Source organism: Rhinoderma darwinii, chromosome 1 (genome assembly GCF_050947455.1).
Source record: "Rhinoderma darwinii isolate aRhiDar2 chromosome 1, aRhiDar2.hap1, whole genome shotgun sequence".
Lineage (NCBI taxonomy): Eukaryota > Metazoa > Chordata > Amphibia > Anura > Rhinodermatidae > Rhinoderma > Rhinoderma darwinii.
The window spans coordinates 236,095,036-236,121,956 of record NC_134687.1 but is presented as its reverse complement, the minus strand read 5'-3'; the positions used below and the strand labels follow the sequence as shown (position 1 = coordinate 236,121,956).

At 41.4% G+C, this 26,921-nt stretch overlaps 1 protein-coding gene across 1 annotated transcript in view; it reads right to left on the bottom strand.

Moving 5' to 3' along the window:
- The window catches only part of ELP1 (elongator acetyltransferase complex subunit 1), a 96,540-nt gene that overhangs the window by 6,019 nt on the left and 63,600 nt on the right, over positions 1-26,921 (bottom strand). The window contains exons 25-34 of the mRNA XM_075862789.1: positions 22,170-22,312; positions 21,460-21,583; positions 19,770-19,867; positions 19,363-19,564; positions 19,180-19,241; positions 17,804-17,866; positions 16,229-16,289; positions 16,010-16,123; positions 12,854-12,965; positions 12,656-12,783 (exon numbers count right to left, since the gene is read on the bottom strand). Of these exons, the coding sequence (XP_075718904.1) occupies positions 12,656-12,783; positions 12,854-12,965; positions 16,010-16,123; positions 16,229-16,289; positions 17,804-17,866; positions 19,180-19,241; positions 19,363-19,564; positions 19,770-19,867; positions 21,460-21,583; positions 22,170-22,312 (1,107 nt within the window). The remainder of the gene's footprint in view (positions 1-12,655; positions 12,784-12,853; positions 12,966-16,009; positions 16,124-16,228; positions 16,290-17,803; positions 17,867-19,179; positions 19,242-19,362; positions 19,565-19,769; positions 19,868-21,459; positions 21,584-22,169; positions 22,313-26,921) is intronic.

The following is a 26,921-nucleotide window of genomic DNA, read 5'->3' as shown; positions in this document are numbered from 1 at the left end:
AGGACGCGAAAAAGAGTGGCGAAATTTGTTTTTTTTCTATTCCCCCCCAAAAAAAGTTAATAAAAGTTAATCAATAAATAATATGTACCTCAAAATGGTGCTATTAAAAATACAACTTGTCCCGCAAAAAACAAGACCTTATACAGCTATGTCGACGCAAAAATAAAACGTTATAGCTCTTGGAATGCGACGATTGAAAAACGTAAAAAATACCTTGGTCATTAAGGTTTAAAATAGGCTGGTCATTAAGGGGTTAAAAGGGGTACACCCAGAATCGACTATAGTCACCTATCCTGTGGATCACTGGGGCCCCCACCGATTGCGAAACGCACTGCTCGACTGCAGCGAGATGGACATTGAATAGAGCAGTGGTCGAGCAGTTAGAACGGACGGATTGGGGTGTCCCAGCGACCAGACAGTTATTACCTATCCTGTGGGTAGGTGATAATTGTTGATTCTGTTACAACCATTTCCTGGTGGCAGAACATGTGCCTATGGGGCTGCTATCAACTGGATCTAGCAGTCACAAAGACAAATCTATTATTGTAAAATGACAAAGAACCAGAATAATAATTTCCATGTCACCTTATCACAGAGCTCAGTTTGGCTACTATACTCTTGAATGCAGAACGGTTTCCACATTGGAGTTGCTGCTATAGAAACCTGTGAACTCATGGAATACTCTGAGGGCAGTGAAAGAAGCGGTGTCATCCCTGCATTACCCAAGCTACAGATCACTAATCATATGAGAGAACAGCCCCTCCTGTTATAAATATGTTCACTCCACGACATCATTGAGCCCAAGTAACACACACTCATGTATATATCATGTGCATAACACAGCATATGTAATCCCATACTAATAAACAGTTCTCCCTATCATGAGTTAATGTCTGGTCAGCATCAGACCGATCTGCTCTTCTGTCTATCTCTACACGTAGGTGCGTCACACGAGCATAAGCCTGGCATTCAAGACTAAAAAAAGAACCTTCGTTTTCGGGCTACAAAATATGACCAGATGACTTTCTAATCTCAAACTTTACTTTTCGGGATGCTACTTTCTAAGGACTCATTTAGTCGGCTATAATGCAGCCACATATAAGCGATCATAGATCTCTGGTGCTGTTAGTTACAGGTCTTTAGACCCTCGGTCAGGTCAGAACTTATGGCCATAATACGGACACTAAAATGCGGCCAAATGCAGCCATGGTTGATTCCAAACATGGCCAATAAACAGAATAGAAATAAAGCAGAATTATTATTTTTTCTAATCGTGGAAAACGACTTTTTAATCCTGAACTTTTTCTTATCTTTTTTTATTTAAATTCTGTTTTTATTCAAAGAGTTTCACAAATACAAAAATAAAAAAATGTGAGACTAAATGAATAAACAGTAACTTGGCAGAAAGAATACAAGAAAGGCATCACTGAGAATCACGCAGGATCTCAAATGGTAAGACAATTTGTGAATGCATACCAAACAGAAAGTACAAAAGGAAAAGAAAAAATATATAGTAAATAAATATTAAAACCGTATATACATGGTACCATGCTATCAGAGAAAAGATATGTTATATCAGAAAAAGTCAGAGAAGGGGTAGACACCTAGAGCATGAGGGAAAGGGAGACAGGAAGTCTCTTAAAGAGGCTCTGTCACCAGATTTTGCAGCCCCTATCTGCTATTGCAGCAGATAGGCGCTGCAATGTAGATTACAGTAACGTTTTTATTTTTTAAAAACTAGCATTTTTGGCCAAGTTATGACCATTTTTGTATTTATGCAAATGAGGCTTGCAAAAGTCCAACTGGGCGTGTTTACAGTAAAAGTACAACTGGGCGTGTATGTGCGTACATCGGGGCGTGTTTACTACTTTTACTAGCTTGGCGTTCTGACGAGAAGTATCATCCACTTCTCTTCAGAACGCCCAGCTTCTGGCAGATCACGCTGTGACGTCACTTCCCCAGGTCCTGCATCGTGTCAGACGAGCGAGGACACATCGGCACCAGAGGCTACAATTGATTCTGCAGCAGCATCAGCGTTTGCAGGTAAGTAGCTACATCGACTTACCTGCAAACGCCGATGCTGCTGCAGAATCAACTGTAGCCTCTGGTGCCGATGTGTCCTTGCTCGTCCGACACGATGCAGGACCTGGGGCAGGAAGTGAGTGACGTCACAGCGTGATCTCTCGAGAACACGCTATATGTCTGCACTGCCAGAAGCTGGGCGTTCTGAAGAGAAGTGGATGATACTCGTCAGAACGCCCAGCTAGTAAAAGAAGTAAAAACGCCCCGATGTACGCACATACACGCCCAGTTGTACTTTTACTGTAAACACGCCCAGTTGTACTTTTGCAAGCCTCATTTGCATAAATACAAAAATGGTCATAACTTGGCCAAAAATGCTCGTTTTTTAAAAATAAAAACGTTACTGTAATCTACATTGCAGCGCCTATCTGCTGCAATAGCAGATAGGGGTTGCAAAATCTGGTGACAGAGCCTCTTTAAAGGGTAACTAGACTTTCAATAAACTTCTGACATGTCATAGTAATATGTCAGAAGCTTTGATCCGTTAGGGTCTAAGCACCGAGACCCCCAGCAATCACTAAAATGAAGCGGCAGATATGCTCGGGTGAGCCGCTTTGTTTGTTTCTCAGAAAGCTGAGAAATAGGTCTATGGGCTCATAGACCTTTCTATTGAGGAGGCTCTTTAAATTTCCAGTTAAGGGGGATCATTAGCTTGGCAACTGTGAGGAGAGGAGTACTAAGGTCGTTCAGAGCTGGGTGGAAGGAAGGGGTGGGCACGCAAATCAAGACATAAGCTACATTCAGACGAGCGTGTCCGATTTGTGCGCGTAAAAAAACCGCAGTGTTTTTCCTACACATGTCCGTGTGCCATCAGTGGGCTTTGTGTTTGGCATGAGTTTTTCACGTCCATGCAAGCACTTTATTTTTTATTTCTCTGCATTTCTTTGTAACTGACGCGTGAAACACGGACAGCACACGGATGACGTGGTTTTCACGCACCCATAGACTTCAATGGGCGACCAGGTGCGCAAAAACGATCTCTCTCTCTGGAGATCATCAAAATATCGTCCCAAACTCGCGAGTTAAAACTTTTACACATTACATTTCTATGGGGGGGGGGGGTCTGAAGGTTTGGGTTTCAGCCTGAGGGGTTTGTGAGCTTTGTCCAGGGACATCTCATCTTCATAAGCATCTCCCAGAATTTAGATTAAAACCTGTTTGATTGTTGAGAGAATGGATTCTGGAGGGTTTAAAAAAAAAATTAAATAAAAGGGAGGGAGGGGGGGGGTGATCCATCATTCTAGATACATGGAACCACATCACGGGAAGACAGCTGGAGTGAAAGGAATGATGTAATCAGTAAAAGAGGTGGTTATTCGCCATACTTCCTGCCAAAAAGGTAACGACACTGGACAGTCCCAAAAAGTGTGCCGGAGGGTACCCTCAGCAGACAGGCATCACCAGCAGTGCGAGGAGACATTGGGAAACATGACAAAGTCTGGACGGAACATAGTACCATCGTGATAAGAGTTTGTATCCTGCTTCCTGGATGCGACTAGATATAGATGACCCATGCGTGAGATCATACAGTCCCGTTAATTGAGAGTCAGAGAAAGACAAGTTCAAATCATGTTCACATTTGCTCACGAAGGGAGGTGGTGGTTGCGTCAGAGGGGACACCAACATAGCATAAATGGAGGACAGGGCATGTCGTACTGAACCCTTAGCAGCGCAGAGGGTTTCCAATGGTGTGTTGGAACAGGAGGAGGAGGATGGGGATGGAAGGGAGATAAGAAAATAATGGAGTTGGTTCGCTCTCCAGAATCCCAGGGATGGGTCAGAAGTATAATTAAGAGACTCCAGTGAGGGCCAAGAGTCCTCTTCCCGAAAATGAGTGGCCCGAAATCGGCCAGAGGATGCCCATCTCTCAAATACGGGTTCCGACAGGCTTGGTGTGAAAGAGGGATGGCCCAATATCGGAAGCAAAGGAGAAGGATAGGGTAGAAGTTTGTCCTCCGTAGACTTTTTGATTATTGCCGAGGTGGGTGAAATGGTGGGATGGGATGGGGAGGGTAAGGAAAAATCTGGTAACCAGGGCAGAATCTGAAGAGGGGAGGAGCAAAAACGCGATTCCAGTGGGACCCATAGTTTGGTATCAGCATTACGATGCCAGTTTACCAACCTGTTGAGATGAGTGGCTCTGTAGTAGGCATAAACATCGGGTAATCCAATTCTCCCATGTCTTTTAGTTCTATGTAGTAACGACTTTTAAATTCTAGCCGATTTATTATTCCATACAAATTTGTAGAAGATGGAGGCAATTACATTGAAGAAAGAGCAAGGAATATGAGAGATATATTGAGAGAGTTCAGAGATAAGATTAAGAAGAGAAATTAACGGTTTGGATAACAAAAATAAAAGGTCATCGGCGTATGCAGAAATTTTATGTTTAGTGTCACCAACCTGGACTCCTGTAATATCAGCATTTTGTCTAATACGTCTGAGGAGAGGCTCGAACGTGAGGATAAAAATGAGAGGGGACATCCTTGACGGATACCGTTCGTGATGGGGAAATATTCAGTGTGTACGCCATTAATATTAACTGCTGCAGATGGGTGTGGGTATAAACATCAAATCCATCGGAGTATGTTGGATCCAAGTCCTATGTGCTTCAAGGTCTGGGTAAGAAATTTCCAATCCACTCGATCAAAGGCCTTTTCGGCATCAGCGCACAGGAGAACGGCCGGGACAGGGGAGGTGGAAAGGTAATGTCCATAGTAGTATTGTCTCTAGCTTCTCTAGTGGGCATGAATCCAACCTAATCGATAGATGATGTGTTGGAGTAGGGGGGTAAGACAGGTAGATAGGATTTTAGCAAATAATTTAAGGTCCACATTCAGGAGGCAAATGGGTCCATAGTTCGAACGTTGGGAGAGATCTTTACCATCTTTGGGGATAACTAAAATGTAGGCTCTGAGTTTGGAGGGAGGGTAAGATTTGTTCCACGGGAATTATAGGCAGAGAGAAAATGAGTTTGTAGGTCAGGCAGGAAGGTTTTGTAGTATGACAACATGAGACCATCCAGACCTGGGGCTTTTCCCGTACGGGATTCTTTAATAGCGAGCTCGAGTTCAGGAAGTGTAATAGGATCTTCCAGAACCGAGACATAATCCTGGGGGAGAGTGGGAAAGCCTGAAGATTGTAGTTAATCGTCTATGGAGACTTGCCGCTTAGAAAGGGCCTGTTGGTGAGGGGGGGGGGGTTAATATTATAAAGCGTGGAGTAATAGGGCTGGAAGGTGTCCGTGTTCATCCGAAATGTGGGTAATAAACAAGCGTGCCCTCTGTAGGCGCAGGGCTCGAGCCAAAGTTTTCCTTGGCTTGTTCCCAAACACAAAAAAGTGACGACGACATTTAGCCAGAGAGGCTTTCGCGTGGAAAAGGGACAAGTTTTTAAGCTGTTCTCTAAGTTGACAGAGTTCAATTTTAGTCTGAAGCGCAAGGGAGCGTTTATGAGCTTTCTCCAAATGTACCAATCTTGGAAAGTAAGTCTGTGAACTGAGAGTTCCTCAGTCGTTTAAGCCGAGCGCCATGTTTAATGACCGTTCCTCTAATAAGGCACTTATGGGTTTCCCAAACCATCAGGGAGGAGACATCCTGTGTTGTGTTATTGGAAAAGAACTCCTGGAGATCTGTGCTAATACAATTCAATACTGTTGGCGTTTCAATGAAAGCCTTCTACAAGACCCATCTCCAAGAGCAAGGATGGGAGGGTAAGTGACCTGAGGGAGTAGTTTATGTATGTAATGGTCTAAATTGCCGCCTCTAGAGGCCCCAGATGTATCCCTGGATCGGATTGGCCCAATCTTGACCAGGATACGGATGGACAGTGTGGTATGGGTGGCTGCTCCAGAGAGGAGGGTTGATATCACATGTCTAGGTTATAACAGTCCAAATAGGAGACTTGTGAGATTAGTAAAGTGTAGAAAACCAGTGCAGTTTTCCAGAAAAAAAAAATAGGGCATGGCCCTTTAAATTGAGTAAACAATAATGCACTAATTAGGACAAAGTTCCCAAGTGGATCTATACCAGGATAGATCCAAAAAACATTGAAGTTCGGCTTCCAAGTGAAGGAAGAGATGAAAGCCTTGTATGAGAGGCGGTAGGTCTTAGGGGGTCAATAGAAGTGTGGCAGGATTCTTGGTATTAGTAAAAGTCCCAGGCTTTAGCTTCTGTCCTGCTGTGCAGCTGACTAGGGAAGGGGTTAACTGCTCCCAGGTGGTATAAATTAGCCCTCAGGCCTCTGTAGAGCTTGCTGTTTTGGGTGGCTAAACAAGTGGTTTGTATATCAAGTGAAGTTAAAGCCCCTGTAAGTACTCTTCTTTTACTTTAACAATTGTTCACTTTTTTTTGTAACTGGGATAATGGATAGCAAGATTGGAGATTTCTTCAGTGCAGTCTGCCATATGTATGCACGACTGGAGCCAGAGTTCCAGGGTGAACACCTCTGTGGCAGATGTGAGCAGGTTGTTCACCTGGAAGCTCGCATTAGAGATCAGGAGGAGCAAAATGCAACACTGAGGACGGATAAGAATCTTGAGCGGAGCATGCTGCTGACTGCGGAGCAAGCAGTTAGTGGGGTAGAACTGGAGGGTGAAGACATGGGTCAGCAGGATCAAGCAAGTAGCTGGGTTAATGTGGTTAGGAGCAGTAGAAAGGGATCAAAGAAAAGGAAGGCCAATCCTATTTCTGATATTCCAAGCAAAATTGCCAAGTTGGGTGATGATGCGAGGATGTCGGTCTCAGAAATGGCAGCCCTAGTGGATACTGATCTCCCTAACAGCCGGGAGAACAGCTAGTAGTCGGCGGGATGGAAATGCAGGTAAGGCAAGACAATTGGTAGTTGTAGGGGATTCTATAATCAGGAAGACGGATAGAATAATTTGTCACCAAGACCGCCTCAACCGCATGGTTTGGCGTCTCCCTGGTGCCAGGGTTCGGCATGTGGTGGAACGGGTGGATAAATTACTGGGAGGGGCTGGTGATGATCCAGCTGTCGTGGTCCATGACAGAATAAATGGTAGGTGGAGGAGCCTTAAGAATAATTTTAAATAACTAGGCTACAAGCTGAAGGGAAGGACCTCCAAGGTTGTATTCTCAGGAATACTGCCTGTGCCATGCACATCACAGGAAAGACAGCGGGAGCTCAGGGAGTTAAATGCATGGCTTAAGTCTTGGTGTAGAGGAGAAGGCTTTGGGTTCCTAGAGCACTGGGCTGAGTGTTCATTGGGGTACAAACTGTATTCTGCAGATGATTCTCATATAAATGGAAGGCGGTCTGCTGTGCTGGGGGAGAGAATTCTAGCAGGTGTGGGTGAGTATTTAAACAGGGGCTGAGGAGGGAGGTCAATGTAGAAAATAAAGGGGTAGTCAGGTTAGAGAGGGGTCAGACTATATTGGTGGGGGGAGAAACGGACTGTGGGGAGAGGACTTGACAACAGGATAGGGAGATACTTTTGTTAGAAAACAGCAATGAAAATAAAAATGCCCAAATAATGTCAAATCACATTTCGGATACTGAAAGTGAAAAACAAAGGCAAGTTAAAGTTGGTGTTGCTGAAACATGGCTAGACTCTTCACATGACTGGGCTGTAAATCTACAGGGTTTTACACTGTTTCGGAAAGACCGGGCAAACAGGAAAGGTGGTGGTGTATGTCTGTATGTGAGAAGTGATATGAAGGGGAGTGTGAAAGAGACAATAGTGGGTGAAGATTGCGAGGAGGTTGAAACCTTGTGAGTGGAACTACGAAGGGAGGTAAACACTGAAAAAATTACTGGTGTAATCTATAGACCCCCCAATATAACTGAGAAGATGGAAGTTCAGCTATATAAACAGATGGAGCGAGCTGCACAGGCGGGTACTGTAGTGATAATGGGAGATTTTAATTACTGGTATATTAATGGGCATTATGGTTCGGCTTCAACTGCAAAGGGGAGACATTTTATGGGCCAGTTTGTGGAAGACCCGACTAGAGGGGACGCGCTGTTGGATCTGGGCATTTCTAAGAATGCTGAGCTTGTTGGGAATGTCAATGTTCGTGAAAACCTTGGTAACAGTGATCACAATATGGTTACATTTTACCTTTACTGTAAAAAACAAACACAGGCTGGGAGGGCAAAAACACTTAATTTTAAGAAGGCCAATTTCCCCAAGATGAGGGCTGCAATTCAGGATATAGACTGGGAAGAACTAATGTCAAATAATGGTACAAATGATAAATGGGAGATTTTCAAATCTACTTTGGGTAATTATCGTGCAAAATTTATTCCTATAGGCAAGAAGTATAAACGACTAAAATTAAACCCCACATGGCTTACGCCTTCTGTAAAAAGGGCAAAACATGACAAAAAAAGGGCATTTGAAAAATACAAATCTGAGGGTACATCTGCAGCCTTTGTAAAATATAAAGAGCTTAATAAAATTTGTAAAAAGGTAATAAAATCAGCGAAAATACAAAATGAAATGCAGGTGGCCAAGGATAGTAAAACAAATCCCCAAAAAACAAGTATATAAATGCAAAAAAGCCAAGGTCTGAACATGTAGGACCCCTAGATAGTGATAATGGGGAGTTGGTCACAGGGGATCAAGAGAAGGCAGAGTTACTAAATGGGTTCTTTAGCTCTGTATATACAACAGAAGAAAGAGCAGCTGATATAGCCGGTGCCAGTGCTGGTTATATATTAGTTGATATACTGAATTGGCTGAATGTAGATATGGTCCAAGCTAAATAAAATAAATGTACACAAGGCCCCGGGACCAGATGGGTTACACCCTAGACTTCTTAAAGAGCTTAGTTCAGTTATTTCAGTCTCCCTCTTCATAAGATTTAGAGATTCTCTAGTGACTGGTATAGTGCCAACGTACTGGTGCAGGGCAAAAGTGGTGCCTATTTTCAAAAAGGGCTCCAGGTCTTCCCCTGGTAATTATAGACCAGTTAGTTAGCTTAACATCCATCGTGGGGAAAATGTTTGAGGGACTATATACAGGATTACATGACAAAAAAAGTTGTATTATAAGGGACAGCCAGCACGGTTTTACTAAGGACAGAAGTTGTCAAACTTATTTTTATGAAGCGGTGAAAAGAAGCCTAGACAAAGGGGCCGCTGCGGATATATTGTTTTTGGACTTTGCAAAGGCATTTGACACTGTCCCTTATAGACGTCTAATAGGTAAATTAATGACTATAGGTTTAGAAAGTATCGTTTGTAATTGGATTGAGAATTGGCTCAAGGACCGTATCCAGAATTGTGGTCAATGATTCCTACTCTGAATGGTCCCCGGTTATAAGTGGTGTACCCCAGGGTTCCGTGCTGGGACCACTATTATTCAACTTCTTTATTAATGATATAGAGGATGGGATTAATAGCACTATTTCTATTTTTGCAGATGACCCCAAGCTATGTAGGATTGTTCAGTCTAAGATGTTCGTAAATTGCAAGCTGATTTAAACAAACTAAGTGTTTGTGCGTCCAGTTGGCAAATTAAGTTTAATGTAGATAAATGTAAACTTATGCATTTGGGTACCAACAACCTGCATGCATCATATGTCCTAGGGGAGCTACACTGGGGGATTCACTTGTTGAGAAGGATCTGGGTGTACGTGTAAATCATAAACTAAATAACAGCATGCAATGTCAATCAGCTGCTTCAAAGGCCAGCAGGATATTGTCGTGTATTAAAAGAGGCATGGACTCGTGGGACAGGGATAGGGATGTAATATTACCACTTTACAAAGCATTAGTGAGGCCTCATCTAGAATATGCAGATCAGTTCATAGAAAGGATGCCCTGGAGTTGGAAAAAATACAAAGAAGAGCAACGAAGCTAATAAAGGGCATGGAGAATCTAAGTTATGAGGAAAGATTAAAAGAATTAAACCTATTTAGCCTTGAAAAAAGAGACAACTAAGGGGGGACATGATTAACTTATATAAATATATGAATATTACTAAAAATATGGTGAAATCCAATTCCATGTAAAATCCCCTCAAAAAACAAGGGGGCACTCCCTCCGTCTGAAGAAAAAAAAGGTTCAAATCTGCAGAGGCGACAAGCCTTCTTTACTGTGAGAACTGTGAATCTATGGAATAGCCTACCGCAGGAGCTGGTCACAGCAGGGACATTAGATGGCTATCACAAAAGGCTTCGATAATTTCCTAGAACAAAAAAAATATTAGCTCCTATGTGTAGAAATGTTTACCTTCCCTTTTCCCATCCCTTGGTTGAACTTGATGAACATGTGTCTTTTTTTCAACCGTACCAACTATGTAACTTGCTGGTCTAGGCCAGTATTAGCAACGCTAGTCAGTATCTTCACCATAGGTCCCAAAATAGTCTTATACCAGTGCAAGCAGCTTAAGGTGAAAAGGTTAGACAATCAGGTGCATGTAGTGGCTGAAGGGAGAGATGGTAGGACTACCTTGGTATTGAGCGCGGGTAGTCTCTTTGTAGAGCGTCGGGCCCAATTAAAATGGCGCTACTGTACAGTGACATGCACTGCCTCAAAGATGTAGGGCTGTCACATGCTGGTGCCATGGTGAGCGGTGTTTGCTAAAAGGCAGAGGGTAGCAGAAGCACCTCGTCCCCTTTCCGGCCATTCAGTGTGTTACGCTGGCTAGTCGAGGTCGGTGCTTTAGCAGTTGATTTAGGCCGCACAAGGCCATATTTCACCAGGCAAAATGTAGAGGTTGGTTGTAGGAATGCATCTCGGTGCTGAATACAGGTAGTGGCAAACTACTGCTCCAATAACACACAGGCGACTGGTGCCTTAAAAGGGTCAGTCGCAATGACTCGCCGCAGCAAAACTTAGCCCGGGGCTCAAGCCGCGTGGGTGGCCCGACTCACCGATCCAGGCGAGAGGGATCTCAAAACGTTCTCCAGGGGGTGAGAAGTGTAGTGGTATCGAGGATGTGTCCGCTAGTGGGATGTGAGAGGGGGATTGGAGAAGATTTCAGAAGTAGCCAGTGGAGCTCTGTTGAAACACATCTTCACACACATGGCAGTCAATCCTGAACTTTTTCTTTAAAGAGGAGTTGTCAGTTCTCCAGACAGGTCTGTAAATTGCTAACTACTTGAATTCCCCATGAAATAACAATGCTGGAGAAACATTTCTTAGAACTCTGAGTTGTACCAGTCGTCCGTTATTCAAGAGCAACAATGTTTAATATAAGTCATTAACCCCTTAATGACCGCCGATAAGCCTTTTCACGGCGGTCATTAATGGGCTTTATTCTACAGCGCCGCTATTCCACGGCCCTGCATTAGAAGTAAACAGAGCAGGGAGCTGTCAAATCTCCCTGCTCTCAGCTGCCAGAGGCAGCTGAGGGCTGGGAGCGTCACTGCTCTGCCGTGTGAGATCGATATTAGTATCGATCTCACCCGTTTAACCCCCCAGATGCGGTGCTCAACAGCGTGCACCGCATCTGAGTGGTTTTGGAGAGAGGGAGGGAGCTCCCTCTCATCCCACCGACACCCGGCGATACGATCGCCGAGTGTCTGTGTCTCCGATGGCAGCCGGGGGTCTAATAAAGGCCCCCAGGTCTGCCTGTAAGGAATGCCTGCTAGGTCATGCCGCAGGCATGACCTAGCAGATGCCTGTCCGTTTTAAACGGACAGGCAATAATACACTGCAATACAAAAGTATTTCAGTGTATTATAATGAGGATCGCATAGTGAAGTCCCCTAGTGGGACTAGTATAAAAGTAAAAAAAAGTTGAATAAAAAGTTAATATAAAAAAATGTGAAAAAAATAAAAAAAAAATGAAAAACCCACTTTTTCCCCTTACAAACTGCTTTACTATTAAAAAAAAAAACCACAATAAAGCAAAAAAGTTGCACATATTTGGTATCGCCGCGTCCGTAACGACCCCCACTATAAATCGATTACATTATTTAACCCGCACGGTGAACGCCGTAAAAAATAAAATAAAAAAAACTATGGAAGAATTGCTGTTTTCTGTTAATCCTGACTTAAATGTGATAAAAAGTGATCAAAAAGTCGCATCTTCTCCAAAATGGTACCAATAAAAACGACAAGACGTGTCGCAAAAAACAAGACCTTAAACAGCTATGTCGACGCAAAAATAAAAAAGTTAGAGCTCTTCGAATGTGACAATGGAAAAATTTAGAAAATGGCTTGGTCATTAGGGCCCAGAATGCAAGCAGGGGGAAGGGGTTAATAGTGTACCTCCACAATCATGTAAACATTAACATAATGCAAGGCCTTCCTCCTGTAGTTTTTTTTACAATATAGTTTATAACTGCATGCTCTTCATAAAAGGTCTTCTAGGCTTCTGAATTCAGTACGGGAGCCTCTGCGGCAATGCTACTATTCTAATCAACATGAGCCGCACACAGAATTCATGTATGAACAGCAAGGACAACATGCAGTGTGTGCTATGATATTTCTTCAGTACAATCAAGTTATAAAATATACTGTGAAAACACTACAGAAAACAAGTCCTGCATTATGGGAATTGTTACACAAAGCTGGAGTTACACTTTAACCTCAATACTAAGCCATGCTGTACTTCTGATCTCTCACACGGTTTATTACTTAGTTTTCATTGACTTACTTCTCATATTATCGACTGTACGGACAATTTCTCCCAGTGCTTCCAGAAGGGCCACATCCTCTAGGGGACTACCTTCCTTCAGACTGTGTTTTTTGCGTTCTGCTTTTCGACGGTTCTTTGATGATCTCCTACATAGAGGAGGATGAAGTCACTAGCTGAGTCAATGAACATTAACATATTATTAATTTAATAACTTACGAGGAAATTCTTGAAGTACTGTGAGAATATTTTCCACTCATATCACTCGAAGTCATAATGCTGCTTGTGTCAGAGAACAGGTCCGATTCTGCACCTCCTGGGACTTCATCATCTAACAAATAAAAATAAAAGATTTAAAAAGCAATTTTATTATTTCACAACTTTTTGAACGTTGACATTTTTAGGAATGTGCAAAAAGTAACTTTCAGAGACGAGTCAATACAGATGGATAAAAGACAATCTGTAAATAAAAGCATGTTGGGGACAGAGCTGTGGTTGCGATCTGTGTATGACACAAGTTATTAGATCAAGAGACTGACCACTCTAAGGCTGGGTTCACACGACCTATTTTCAGGTGTAATGGAGGCGTTTTACGCCTCGAATTACGCCTGAAAACACGTCTCCAATACGTCGGCAAACATCTGCCCATTCATTTCAATGGGTTTGCCAATGTACTGTGCCAACGACCTGTCATTTTACGCGTCGCTGTCAAAAGACGGCGCGTAAAAAAACAGACACGTCAAAGAAGTGCAGGACACTTCTTGGGATGTAATTGGAGCAGTTTTTCATTGAATCCAATGAAGAACAGCTCCAAATTACGTCCGTAATTGACGCCTCGCAAAACGCGAGTACGAGCAATTACGTCTGAAATGCAGGAGCTGTTTTCTCCTGAAAACAGCTCCGTAATTTCAGACGTAATTGACGTTATCGTGTACACATACCCTAAATGATCTCAATTGATGGGACAAGTAGCAATCTTTCTCGACCGGTCAGCAATACCAAGAAGGCTCAAAAAATAATCATTTTACTGCTGCCAAACCTGTTTCAAATGCCATGAAAGTGTTGTGGGCACGCTGGACAATGCAGTCTATCCGAGAGGATGGGAGCCGCCATATATTCTAGTGTATCAGGGAGTCATTTAGAGGGTGCAAATGCATCCACTGTTTTTTTTTTTTTTTTAATTTATGATAAAATACAACCAAAAACACCCCCCTTGTTCAATCCCGTTGTACAGCGCCAGAAGAGAAGTATGAATACATAGATACATATCCACACCACAAAGCAAAGTAGGTTTATATGACCGGCCAGTCTCATAAAATACCCCACACAATAAAATTTGAGTACAAAATGTTTTACCAAGCAGAGTACAAGGTAGGGATGTCACGATACCAGAATTTGGATTTCGATACCGATACTTAGTATTGCGATTTCGATACCAATTTCGATACTTTGCCAACGGTAATAAAAAAAAAAGTTCTTCCGTTTTCTGATGTGAGGCGCAAGGTGTGACGAATTTTGAATGTGCCCCACATTAATACTAATTAACCCCATGTTTCTCAGTCATAATGGGTTAATGTGTGAGGTACATGATGGGGTTAATTACTATTAGTGTGAGGCACATGGAGGTTAAATTCATCACACCTTGTGCCTCACATTAATAAGTGAAAGAAGGCAGTGTTTATTTTATTTTTTTACAGCGTACACATCATAAATGATGCAAAAAAATTGTTGTGCAGGTTATTACGGCCGCGCCAATACCGAATATGTATATTTTATGTATTGAGACTTATTTTAATGTTTATTGTAAAAAAAGGTGTATGTGTATTTTTTTAACATTACTTTGTTTTTACTTTATTTTTAAACTTTAATGTACTGACATATATCAGATATGTGCCAGTATATTAGCCTGTGGACGGATAGTACACAGGCAGTTGTTAGGACATACCTCAGTATGCCCTAACAACAAGAAATATGGTAAGACAGTCCTGGGGTCCGTCAATAGACCCTGAGCTGTCTGGCCATATATGGTATGGCCCTCGATCGCATCACAGGAATTCCCTGTGAGGCGATCCATGGGCATCCAGCTTCTCATTTTCCCTTGAATGCTGCAGTCCGCTTTGATGGCAGCATTCAGGGGAATAACGGCGGAGATGAGAGGTTTCTCTGATCTCCGCCGTTATAGAGCGGGGCTGCGGCTGTGTAATACAGCCATTGCCCCGCTCCTGACAGGAAGTGCGTGCGCGGTCAGCATGAGGAGGTGCGGCCGGTGCTGCACTAATGAGCGGCGGTTCAGGCACTGAAGACAGAACATGGGGGTGTTTTGTAGAGCGCCCGCCATGTTCGGTCTTCAGTGCCGCCGCTCATTAGTGCAGCGCTGGCCGCATCGCATCATCCTGTTATCAGGACTCAGGAGCGGAGCAATGGCTGAATTACACAGCCGCAGCCTCGCTCTCATACATTCATGTATTACTATACTTAGCTGTGCGGCCGCGCAGCTCAGTATCGAAATACAGGAAATAGCGGTATCGAACCATTTGGGGATGCAGAGTATCGAAACAGTATCGAAGTTTCGATGCATCGTGCATCCCTAGTACAAGGAAAACATTAATGGGGCTGTCCCAGAATCGGCACTTATCACCTTACCTATCAGCTTGTCTGATCGCTGGGGGCCCCACCACTGGAGCGGTGGTCTAGAATGCACACTGCAGCTCCATTCAAAGTCTATGTGAATGACAGAAACAGACAAGTACAGCACTGCTATTTAGGTCAGTCCCATGGACATTAAATGGAGCGGTAGACGCGTGCGTGACCTCCGCTCCCCAATGAAGCTCCTCCTCACTGCTGGGCGGTGCAATGAGGAGGTTCGAGACCCCCGTTCTCACGATCGGTGGGGGTCCCAGAAGTAATCAGACAATTATCACCTATACTGTGGATAGGTGATAATTGCCGATTCTGATACAACCCCTCCAAACTAAGTATTTGACTGAAGTACTAAATTCACGCATTACAATGAGGCATACACAAGAGCATTACATCACCTTAAGCGCATTCAGTTATGTCAATGCTAAAGGCATAGTTATACCCACAATCTTGCGTCAGTACTAGAGTGGCAAGCCCAAGAGTGTCCAGCCATGGAGTCCTTTTACAAACGAAGGAGCCCAGTCACATTATTAATATATTTTCAACTTGTGAGAGAGATATTGGAGAGCCAGTGTAAAGCGATCAGTTTCTATAGCTAAAAGGGTTCTCCGCTTTGGACAATCCCACCATATTAGAATGCTACCTTGACAATAAGCTGATCACAAAATGTCATACTGCTAGGACCCCCCAAAGATCATTAATAATAGTTACAGAACACGACATTCACAGTAGTACCTAGTAAACCTTGTTGTGCCTTTTCTTTCAGGTCTCTTACAACAGAAAGACGCAGCTTGTGACGGATGAATATCGTTTTCTGGCTCTCCAGGAATATCATGTGATTCTTTTTAGCTGTATCAAGAAATTATCAGACACAAGTTATTATCATTATTACACACTATATAATATATAGGTAATAACCTGTGGTTCAAGCTTTTTTAATATGAGGTTATTTACCTTCTATTATTGCAGGTTTCACATTGGTCTCTATTATATCAAGACGTTTGTGTTTGTGTATCTAGGGGAAAAATATATAGTTACTAATGAATAAAATCTGGGCCAAAGAGTTTAAGTAACCCTTAAAGTGTACATACCATTACGGACGGTCTGACATACAGAATTTTTAGGACATTGGTTAAAATAAAGCAGCTTGATGTTAGTTGAAACTATATAGTGAAATATAAGAATGTCTACATAATAAGCGTTTAGGTTTGAGGTGTTTTAGACATGTTTTTGGGGCCAGTGGTGTTTGTTTTTTAAACACTGCTCGTTAGGGTGTATAGCATTTTAGTAGTAATTTTTTCTGTACAGTTTTTTTTAATAAAAAACTTTGAAGGAGAAGAATCACTATCACTATTCCTTAGTCCAGTCATTTTAGTAATATTCCTGGCCCAAGGGGTTACAAAGAAACCCCACTTGTCTAATGTTCCCTCTTGTATATACGATGAAGTAAATAACATTGCTTGTGCCTAGATTAGGGGCGTTCAGATGGCGGACCGTGGATGCCAGTTGTCTGGACCAGTGGCGTCGCTGGGTGAATTCCTGGGAGACTACCATATTCAATTTTAGATACAATTGAATACTATGGTGGAGCAGGGAGCTATCAGCTCCCTGATACACCATTCACTAGGCTACAGGCCACATTAACCCTGCAGCCAATAAGACCCTGGGACAGAATCCCTCTCGTATGCTGCAGGCCGGACGTGGGAACGGGGCTAGGTAAGTAAAGTGTAAGTCTTTATTTGTTTGGGTGCCCTATCTACAAGGGGAGAAGGGTGTGTGGCACTATCTACAGGGGGAACTGTGTGGCACTCTCTATAAAAGGGGCAATGTGGGCACTCTCTCTAAGGGGATTTCTGCCGCAGATCCACGGGTCGGAATTGCCCATGGCAAATCCGACCTGTATGAATATAGCCTACTGTTGGTGTTCAACTAATGGCAGACCCAGATAAAGACATTCACTAAAAATAGTTGAGTATCCCTGGTCTAGATAAAAATAATAATTTCCATCATGTTTATTTGGCAATAACAACATTGTTGTGGATACATATTAATACCACTGGTATTACAGGAGACTTATGGGTTAATATCATCTCTGGTGTCCAGTGGATTAATAATATATCTCTTTGAGTAGAACATAGCTAATAGGGTTCTTCCCTGCTATTGGATGAAAGTATTTTTTTTAAGTCTATTTGGAATGTGCAGTTACAGTATAACCCATTAAATATGGCATAATTGGACCCAAACATTGCAAATGATTAAACATTATGGATTATTAGGTGTATACTGAGAGCCAAAATACTCAAAAAAGTCAGTGGATTCAATAAAACATAGCACACATCAGAACAAGAGTACGTGCAGCGCTCTGAAAGCATACGCTACATTATTTGCACTGCTACACCATCAGTGATGGATTAAAAAGGGGACACACTGTGTTGACATTACTCTTCTTGTTTTTGGGGGGGAGGGAAGAGTTCTAAGTTTTCATAATCTTGACAATGTAGTTCATAGAGATCTAGCAAAATGTCTTACCAAACGTAAGGAATCTTCCCAAAGAGCTCCTTCCAGCAGTAAAATAATCGCTTCTTCATAATCCTAAAGATAAATCTACCATTATTAAGGTGACCATACTTTTTGCGTCCTGTCCCTCACATACACTACTGCAGTATTTAAGGTAACAGAGCTATGTTGTCAATATATGAATGGATTAAAAGGTTTTTTTTCCATATTCATTATTGATCACCTATCCACAGGGTAGGTGATAAACATCTGATTGTGGGGTCCCGACACTGGGACCCCCATACGAATAGAACGGAACTGAACATGCTTGAGCAATGCTCCATTTCTATGGGGCTGCAGAGTGCTATTATCTGGAACACACACACACACATATATATATATATATATATATATATATATATATATATATATATATATATATATATAATCCAAAATAGTCAAGGCAGCACTTACATAGATAGTGAAAAAGTGGATAGTTTTATTCACCACAGGTATGTGGTGATCAAAATTGACCACTTTTTCATTATCTATGTAAGTGCTGCCCTGATTTTTTGGGGGGGGAAGAAAAAAAAAATATTTTTTTTCATATATATATGTATATATATATATATATATATATATATATATATATATATATATATATATACATACACACACAGGTTAGTAGAAAAAAGCAGCACTTCAAAAGGTACAGAGTATATGGTGCTATGCGTACTTGACCATAATCCACACGGTCCTTTAGATACAGCAAAAAAGAAATGATCGCAGCACTCCAAAAGTAGTTGCAAAAAAGAATGTGCTATATTTAACCCATGAAAGAATTGCTACGTTTCAGTCCTCTCAGCAGGACCTTGATCAGGATATATGGCAGGATATATATCTGTGTGTATATCAATGTGTTTGGTGTAACTTTGTAAATACTTTTTGATAAAAATAATTTTTACTTTTTGAGATACAGCTGCTCTGTATTCTTTATACAGAGCATCTGTATCTAGCACTATTCACTGAATCCGTTAGTCCCGCGGACCTGACGGGCTCAGTGACAGCGGGTCCTGTGTGTCTCAGACACGCAGGATCCACGTGTAAACTAGCACATCTAAATTCATAACTTCGATATGATCGATGACAGGTGGATCCTGCGTGTCAGAGACTGAACTAGTCAGGTCCGCGGGACTGACAGATTCAGTGAATAGCGCTAAATACAGCTGCTCTGTATAGAGAATACAGAGCAGCTGAATCTTAAAAAAACTAAAAACTAATTTTTCATAAAGTAGTATTTACAAAGTTACACCAAACACAATTAACTTTTTATGAAAAAAATGGCCTTTCAGAGATTTACATAGCCTTTAACATTAGAAAAAGGAAACCTGTAACAAATAATAGAATACCTCAGCATACTGTTCTAGTAGTACAGCTGCATTCTCATACTTTCTCTGCTCCACCAATTTGCCTAAAAGGGAAACAAAAATAGATATATATAGATAGCATATGATCAAGGTATCTAGCTACATAACATTATATAAAAGTTACACCTGTATACACATGCCCCTGCAGAATATTCTGTCACTCACCTGATACACTCCTAGCCAAAGCAGCCATTTTGTCCTCCGAGTATTGCAATTGGGAAGCTGTGGATAAGATGTGCTGCCAACTACAACATGCAAGAAAAGCATCTAGAGCCTTCTCAAGGCTGCCACAGCGAGCAAAGATTAGCCCAGCTTGTTCATAGCGATGTCTTGAAAACAGATGGTCTCCATAAGCATCATTAATAGCCTGAAAAACAGCAGACAAAATACGTATGTGTACTAGAAAAGCAACCACACGCCAAATCAATCAAATAAATATATATAGATTTATTTTTATTACATACACACATACATATATATTTACTATCTATAAATACTTAGTAAGGTCAGATAGACAGATCTATCTACTAAAAATAAATGAATATTCTCTTTAACACTACTCTGTTACTCACCTTATATTCATTAGATCCGGCAGGGTGAAGTTTTAGGGCTTCGGTGTAGAGATTCTGATCTTTAACCAAGTTTAAAAACTCTATGAAGTGCTCTGGTCCTGTGGTAACAAGATAAATTAAAAGTTATATAGGTACAATACAAACAAGCCATACATAGCAACTTGATAAACATTGCTTAAGCTTTAGAGCAGGGCTACTCAAGATTTTTCTTCCAGGGCCTCAACAGTCCAGCCCAAACCATAGTGGCATCTGTGCCTCACCAGCCATCAACACCCATGGCCAAAACTGGAACATGTAGATGGAATGTGGAATAGTGCCAACCACAGTGCTAGCCATAATGCCCCCAGTCAGTATAAGATTTACCTTTCCAAGCTCCTGCAGAACAAGAACTTCTTGTTTCTTTGAGGATCTGCACATGTACCTGGGTACCACCAGGGTACCTGCATCATATGTCCTAGGGGGAGCTACACTGGGGGAGTCACTTGTTGAGAAAGATCTGGGTGTACTTGTAAATCATAAACTAAATAACAGCATGCAATGTCAATCAGCTGCTTCAAAGGCCAGCAAGATATTGTCGTGTATTAAAAGAGGCATGGACTCGCGGGACAGAGATGTAATATTACCACTTTACAAAGCATTAGTGAGGCCTCATCTAGAATATGCAGTTCAGTTCTGGGCTCCATTTCATAGAAAGGATGCCCTGGAATTGGAAAAAATACAAAGAAGAGCAACTAAACTAATAAGAGGCATGGAGAATCTAAGTTATGAGGAAAGATTAAAAGAATTAAACCTATTTAGCCTTGAGAAAAGACGACTAAGGGGGGACATGATTAACTTATATAAATATATTAATGGCACATACAAAAAATATAGTCAAATCCTGTTCCATGTAAAACCCCCTCAAAAAACAAGGGGGCACTCCCTCCGTCTGGAGAAAAAAAGGTTCAACCTGCAGAGGCGACAAGGCTTCTTTACAGTGAGAACTGTGAATCTATGGAATAGCCTACCGCAGGAGCTGGTCTCAGCAGGGACAGTAGATGGCTTCAAAAAAGGGTTAGATAATTTCCTAGAACAAAAAAATATTAGCTCCTATGTGTAGAAATGTTTACCTTCCCTTTTCCCGTCCCTTGGTTAAACTTGATGGACATGTGTCTTTTTTCAACCATACTATGTGAATGTTTTTCTAGATGAGCCGATCTGTGAGAGCCATTTCTGGGACACAAAAAGCATGTCCTGATGTCCTCCAAAATCAGGAGCACTTGGGAAGCAGGTTGAACCTTAGCAAAAACTTTAGGTTCTCCTCACAATTTGAGTAGCATTGGCATAGACCCTACACCTCACAGGCCTAACAAGATTTTCCAAGTGCATTATACCAAATTATTTTTTCAAATGGGAATAATGGTATAAAATCAACCAGCCATATAGTATAGTAATAAGCTTACCCCAGCTAAAATGTAATTTGCACTTCATTCTAATAATTTATATTAAATGGACAATGACCCTGTCAAGTGACTGCAATTTATTGCTCCCTGTACATAGCAATTCAGGTTAGGGAGAGACGAACTGTAGTGTTCTTCAATGGAATTTCCAGAACATCGGCTTCCTTATTACCTCTAACTAGGGTAATATGTTATAATTCGGTGGTCTCCTATCGGTCTCAATTTACTAAGTAGACATGATGATTACATACCACATTTGCTGAGATGTTGTAGAGCTTTTTTATATCTTTTTAAGTGTTTGTCAATGTTATATCTTTGATAATTTGTTTCCATTTTCTTTAGTTTGTTGAGGAACGGAAGATATTCTTTTGGGTCCTATGACAAAAAAAAGCAACACTTAGCCCGGTTGTCATGAAGTATTGAAATGTAGGGAACAAGTAAAAGCAATTTTTCAAAAAGGAAACCAAGGTGTTCATTTGTGAAAAAGTGTCTGAACTACACAAGGGGGGGGGGGGGGCAGTAAACGCGGAGCTTTTCCTTCAGGCCAATAAATTGATTTGTAACAAATATATAATACACATCAACTGAAAATATCCACTAAGCATAATACATTTATAATTACAGGACTTATCAATTACACATAAAAACACCTAGCTAAACCACACTCCCACATCAATTTTTTTCCTGAAGTTCGCCAACCGACTGTTGCATGCATCCTCTACAATAAACTGGGGATACTAGAAATTACCCTCTGTACAGTAGGGTTGAGTGTTATCCAATAAATATCACAAAATGCCATTTTGCTTCACATTTTGCTTAAGTCTCCTTAAAAGTGGAACTTCTCTTTAAAATGAATGCACATTCAAGTCTATGTGTACATTCCTCTAGCTATGCATTAATGATCTGCATCTACAAATCGTTGCCATTCACCATCAATATACAAATATAAAAGTCCTTCGACCTTCTGAGACTTTTCCGCAACCATAATGACCAAATCAAAGTCATAAGTCCCAAGAGAATGGTCATAGAGCTCATTGACGTCCACAAGGAACAGCAGGTACTTCAAGGCTTCCTCTGCACTCACAGCATCTGGAGATGGACTCTCTGTAAAATGAATAAGGATGTACCATGAGACCAGCACTAAAAAATGAAACAGTAAACCAAAGCATTATTCTGATACCATGTCACATCCCCTGCAAAGGTTATTACTAAAGTAAACTCATTCAAGAACTGGTCTTTCCTCCCAGACTGAGAAGTTGGCAAAATATTGTGCTGTGGCTCTGTAGGAGTGTAACGAATAGGATGTTTACCAACATGGTGCACTACATGTAACCTTGTGACTGGCACACTTATAGAAGCTATATCTGTGTGCAATGATAACACTAAGCAGCCACCCCCTCATGAATAGTAAGCGTGAGAGTGGCTGTTGATCAGTATATTGAATCTGAGCAATCTCCCTCTATGTGGCATTGTGGTTTGTCTGCATCCTGCTGGGAATTGGTGTGTATACCTGCCCTTGTGAGTAAGTATGGCCTATGCAGTGATTTGAAATATAGTTCCTTTTTCATTGATTTGTTTTGAAATAGGAGTGTAGGGACTCGCAATACCATGAGGACCCTTGACGCGGGTTGCGAGCTTGCGTATTTCGGACAAAATATCAACTAATACCTTATGTTTATCATGGATAACTTTTCAGGATGCTGCCAGGCCTTGTGATGCTAGGGGAGAATAATGTGTCAGTACTTTGTGTGGTACACTTAGAAGGGGTTGGGCAGCCCGTCTGATCGAATAGAATGGGCGTAACGAATAGGCTGCATGCCAGCATGGTGCACTACATGTAACCTTGTGACTGGCACACTTATAGAAGCTATATCTGTGTGCAATGATAATACTAAGCAGCCACCCCCCCTCATGAATAGTACTTATTATACTAGCACCTGAGCAATCTCCCACTATGTAGCATTGTGGTTTGTCTGCATCCTGCTGGGAATTGGTGTTTGTACCCGCCCTTGTCTGAGTAAGGCTAGATTCACACGAATGTGACATATTTACGCGCGTGAATCTGTCCGTGTGCGATGTGTTATTGTACCAGTGTGCTTTGCAAGTGGCATGCATTTTTCACGCACTCGCACAGCACATCTTTATTTATTTTTTTAGAATGGAATTGATGTACAAGTTACACACATCACACAGATGTGAATTCCGTGTGCCGTGCGTGGTTTTCACGCACCCACTGACTTCAATGGGCGCGTAGGTGCGTGAAAACGCACCAATATAGGACATGCAGTGAGTTTCATGCAACGGACTCCCGCTGCGTGAAAACTCGCGATTGAAATCAATGGGTCCGTGTGCTGTGACCGATTTCCACTCGTCGGAATAAGGCCTAAGTAAGGCCTTTTTCAGTGATGTGGTTCTGTGTAGCCACATCTGTGTGCATTGAAGCGGCTTACATAGAAATCACAGAAGCGCATGCCCTGGTCCCCTGTAACTGCTTGCACTGGCAATATATTACACTATTCAGCAGCATTTATTACAATTTTAAACCATCTTGAAGTGGAGGTACATTTGTACTAAAACTAACACGATGATAAAAAAGGTGGAGATCCATTTTAAAAGCTCTGCTTCATTTGAAAAGCTTGAATTGTAATTTTTATATATATATATATATATATATATATATATATATATATATATATATATATAGTTGCCTTACATAGGCTCTGTTCCCATCTGCGCAGGGCTATCAGTCTATGTATTAGTCAAGGTTTTCCATAACTTTTGATGGCAAAAAAAGCACAACATAAAGCCCAACAAACCCCATTATAAGTCATATAACTGATATGGTACAGCGTTATGGCTTCTGCTATAAACTGAAGCCATAGCGCAGATGTGAATCTTATCTATTATGGCTCTTGATCACGTATTTTACATAAACTGCAGGCAAAGTTGTTCTAGAATCTAGAGTATGCAGTGTACATCAGAGTTATATATCACTAGTTTTTACAGACGGATGTATCCCACTGTATAGGCATACAGTGGCATCCGTCGCTCATAGTCTCCCATGCTGAAAAACGTAAACTGCACTTTATAATTTTTTTTTGCAATTGCACAGCAGGCTACGCTATTCCATACAGTTGACCAAAGGTATAATCCACGTACCACTAGCCCGACGGATACGCAAAGCAGAGACTGCAAACACTGTGTAAAGTCAGCCTTAGCAAATCAAGCTTTATGAACGGACATCTTGTAGTGCACTGCTGGTTCGGCATCTGTACATCGCAGCTGTATTGTATTGTGAAAGCACGAACGTGAAGAATTTTAATATTGTATAGGCTGCATGTACCACAATTCGCTACATAAGCGCAGCATTCTCAAATGCAACCTTTGATGTTAATATGGAGAACACATCATAAAAAAACATATAATTGGTACAATGTAAAAACAAAGCATTTCCATTATTACTGATCATTAAAAAGAAAATATAACCTGCAAAATTAAGTGGAGAAAAAAAAAACATTGGCAAAGCTAAGAATCGAATCTAGGATTCCAAGCAGGGAAACACTACAGGGGAAAAAAAAAAAAATTGCGTATGGGGTTTTCAGGGAGTTTAAAAAATGAGCTTGACAGTGGTAGATGTCAAACAAACAAAAAAATAACCAATACTCACCTGTTAAAATTCCCTGCTGCTCCAGTGGTCCCCACCGGTCTTTAATTTGCTGCAGCAATGACATGCCGTACATTCACGTACATGCTTGCATGTACGCCTCAAGACCACGGAGTCCAGTCAATGGTTGCATCAGTTACGTGGATGTGCGTGATGTCATCACTGCAGGACAAGCAAAAAGAAAAACCGGCAGGAAAACTCGGGAGCGTTGGCACTGTAGCGGCAGGGGATTTCATTTATTAAATTATCAGCATGTCATTGTCAACAGAATTACACTAGAATACAATTCCAATTCCTGTAACCCAAGAAGATCAACAGGTCAGGTGCCATATTATTGGATTGATACAGATTAGAAAAAGTTACCTTTAAATAAGTTGTCTCATCATGAAATTTTTTCAAAACCGATGGCAAAAAGCTGTTGCTGCTAGAGCAAGCTCTGGCTGGCCATACACACATATACCGGTAGTATTAAATGTCAACCATCCAAGTGAATGGCTGCCCATGTAATACATGAACGGGCTGGGTCCGCCAGAGTTGGAGCCACTGTTTTCAGCAGCCATATGCTCTGTCTCATAGAAGGCGGCACCAGCTGGACCTAATAGGGTTTGTTGTAATAAGACAAAATCTTTAAGGGTAAAAGTCTGCTGTAAAAGCCATTTACATTTTTTATACAGCCCAAAGTAAAGTAACTCTAACATAAAACATTAACGATAATAAAAATATATTTTGATATTTAAATTCCCTACTATGCAAATAAATTTTTTCGAGATTAAAGCACCCAGACAAAATTGACATGTTTAGAATAAAAAAAAAATAAAAAATAAAGATTTTTTTTTTGTAATACTGGACAGCCCTAATAGGCTTTGCCAAAACGCTAATAAGCGACGATGCAGCAGGTTTACATTGTTGACAGTACAATGTAAATTTTGTGTTTCCGTCCTCCAGTTCATCTTCCCTCTTTATCCCTCAATTTACCTTATCTTCTTAAATGTTTTATTATTGTCAATAAAACAGAATTAATGTGGCCAAAAGTTTTGAGATTGACATAAAATTTTGTTTTCACAAAATGCTGCCTCAGTTTTTATAGTGGCAATTTGCATTAACTCTTGATTGTTATGAAGAGTGATTAGATGAATTGCAAAGTCATTCCTTGCCATGAAAATTAACTTAATCACAAAAACACCATTTCCACTTCATTTCTGCCCTGCCACAAAATGACCTGCTGACATAATTTCAGTGATGTTCTCGAAGATCTTCAGTGATCTTCTCTAAGAACAAGGCAGATGATATCACTCTGTCATACTGATTGAATTATAAGAGCAGACTGGTTGCTTTAAAAGGGGGATAGTGCTTGAAATCATTGTCTTCTTCTGTTAACCATGGTTATCTCCAAGGAAACACGTGCAGTCATCATTGCTTTGCATCAAAAGGGCTTTACAGGCAAGGACAGTGCCGCTTGTAAGATTGCCCCTAAATCAACCATTTATCACATCAAGATCTTCAAGGAGAGAGGTTCAATTGCTGTGAAGGCGGCTTCAGGGTGGCCAAGAAAGTCCAGCATGTGCCAGGACCGTCTCCTAAAGAGGATTCAGCTACGGGATCGGTTCAACAACAGTGTAGAGCTTGCTGAGAAATGGCAGCAGGCAGGTGTCAGTGAATCTGTACGCACAGTGAGACGAAGGCTTTTGAGGCTAGCCTGGTATCAAGAAGGGCAGAAAAGAAGCCACTTCTCTCCAAGAAAAACATCAAGTACAGACTGACATTCTGCAGGAAGTACAGCGATTGGACTGCAGAGGACTGGGGTACAGGTATTTTCTCTGTTGAAGCCCCCTTCAGACTGTTTGGGACATCCGGAAGAATCATTATCCAGAGGAGAAAACAGGATTTTTGTACTTAACAGTAAAATTCCTTTCTCGTTGAATTCACTGGGGGACACAGTACCATGGGCATAGGCCACTCTCACTAGAAGGCAGACACTAAGTAAATATAAAAAAAAAATAAAAAAAAAAATGTGGCTACACCCTCTGCTGAGCACTCAGCTCCTCAGTT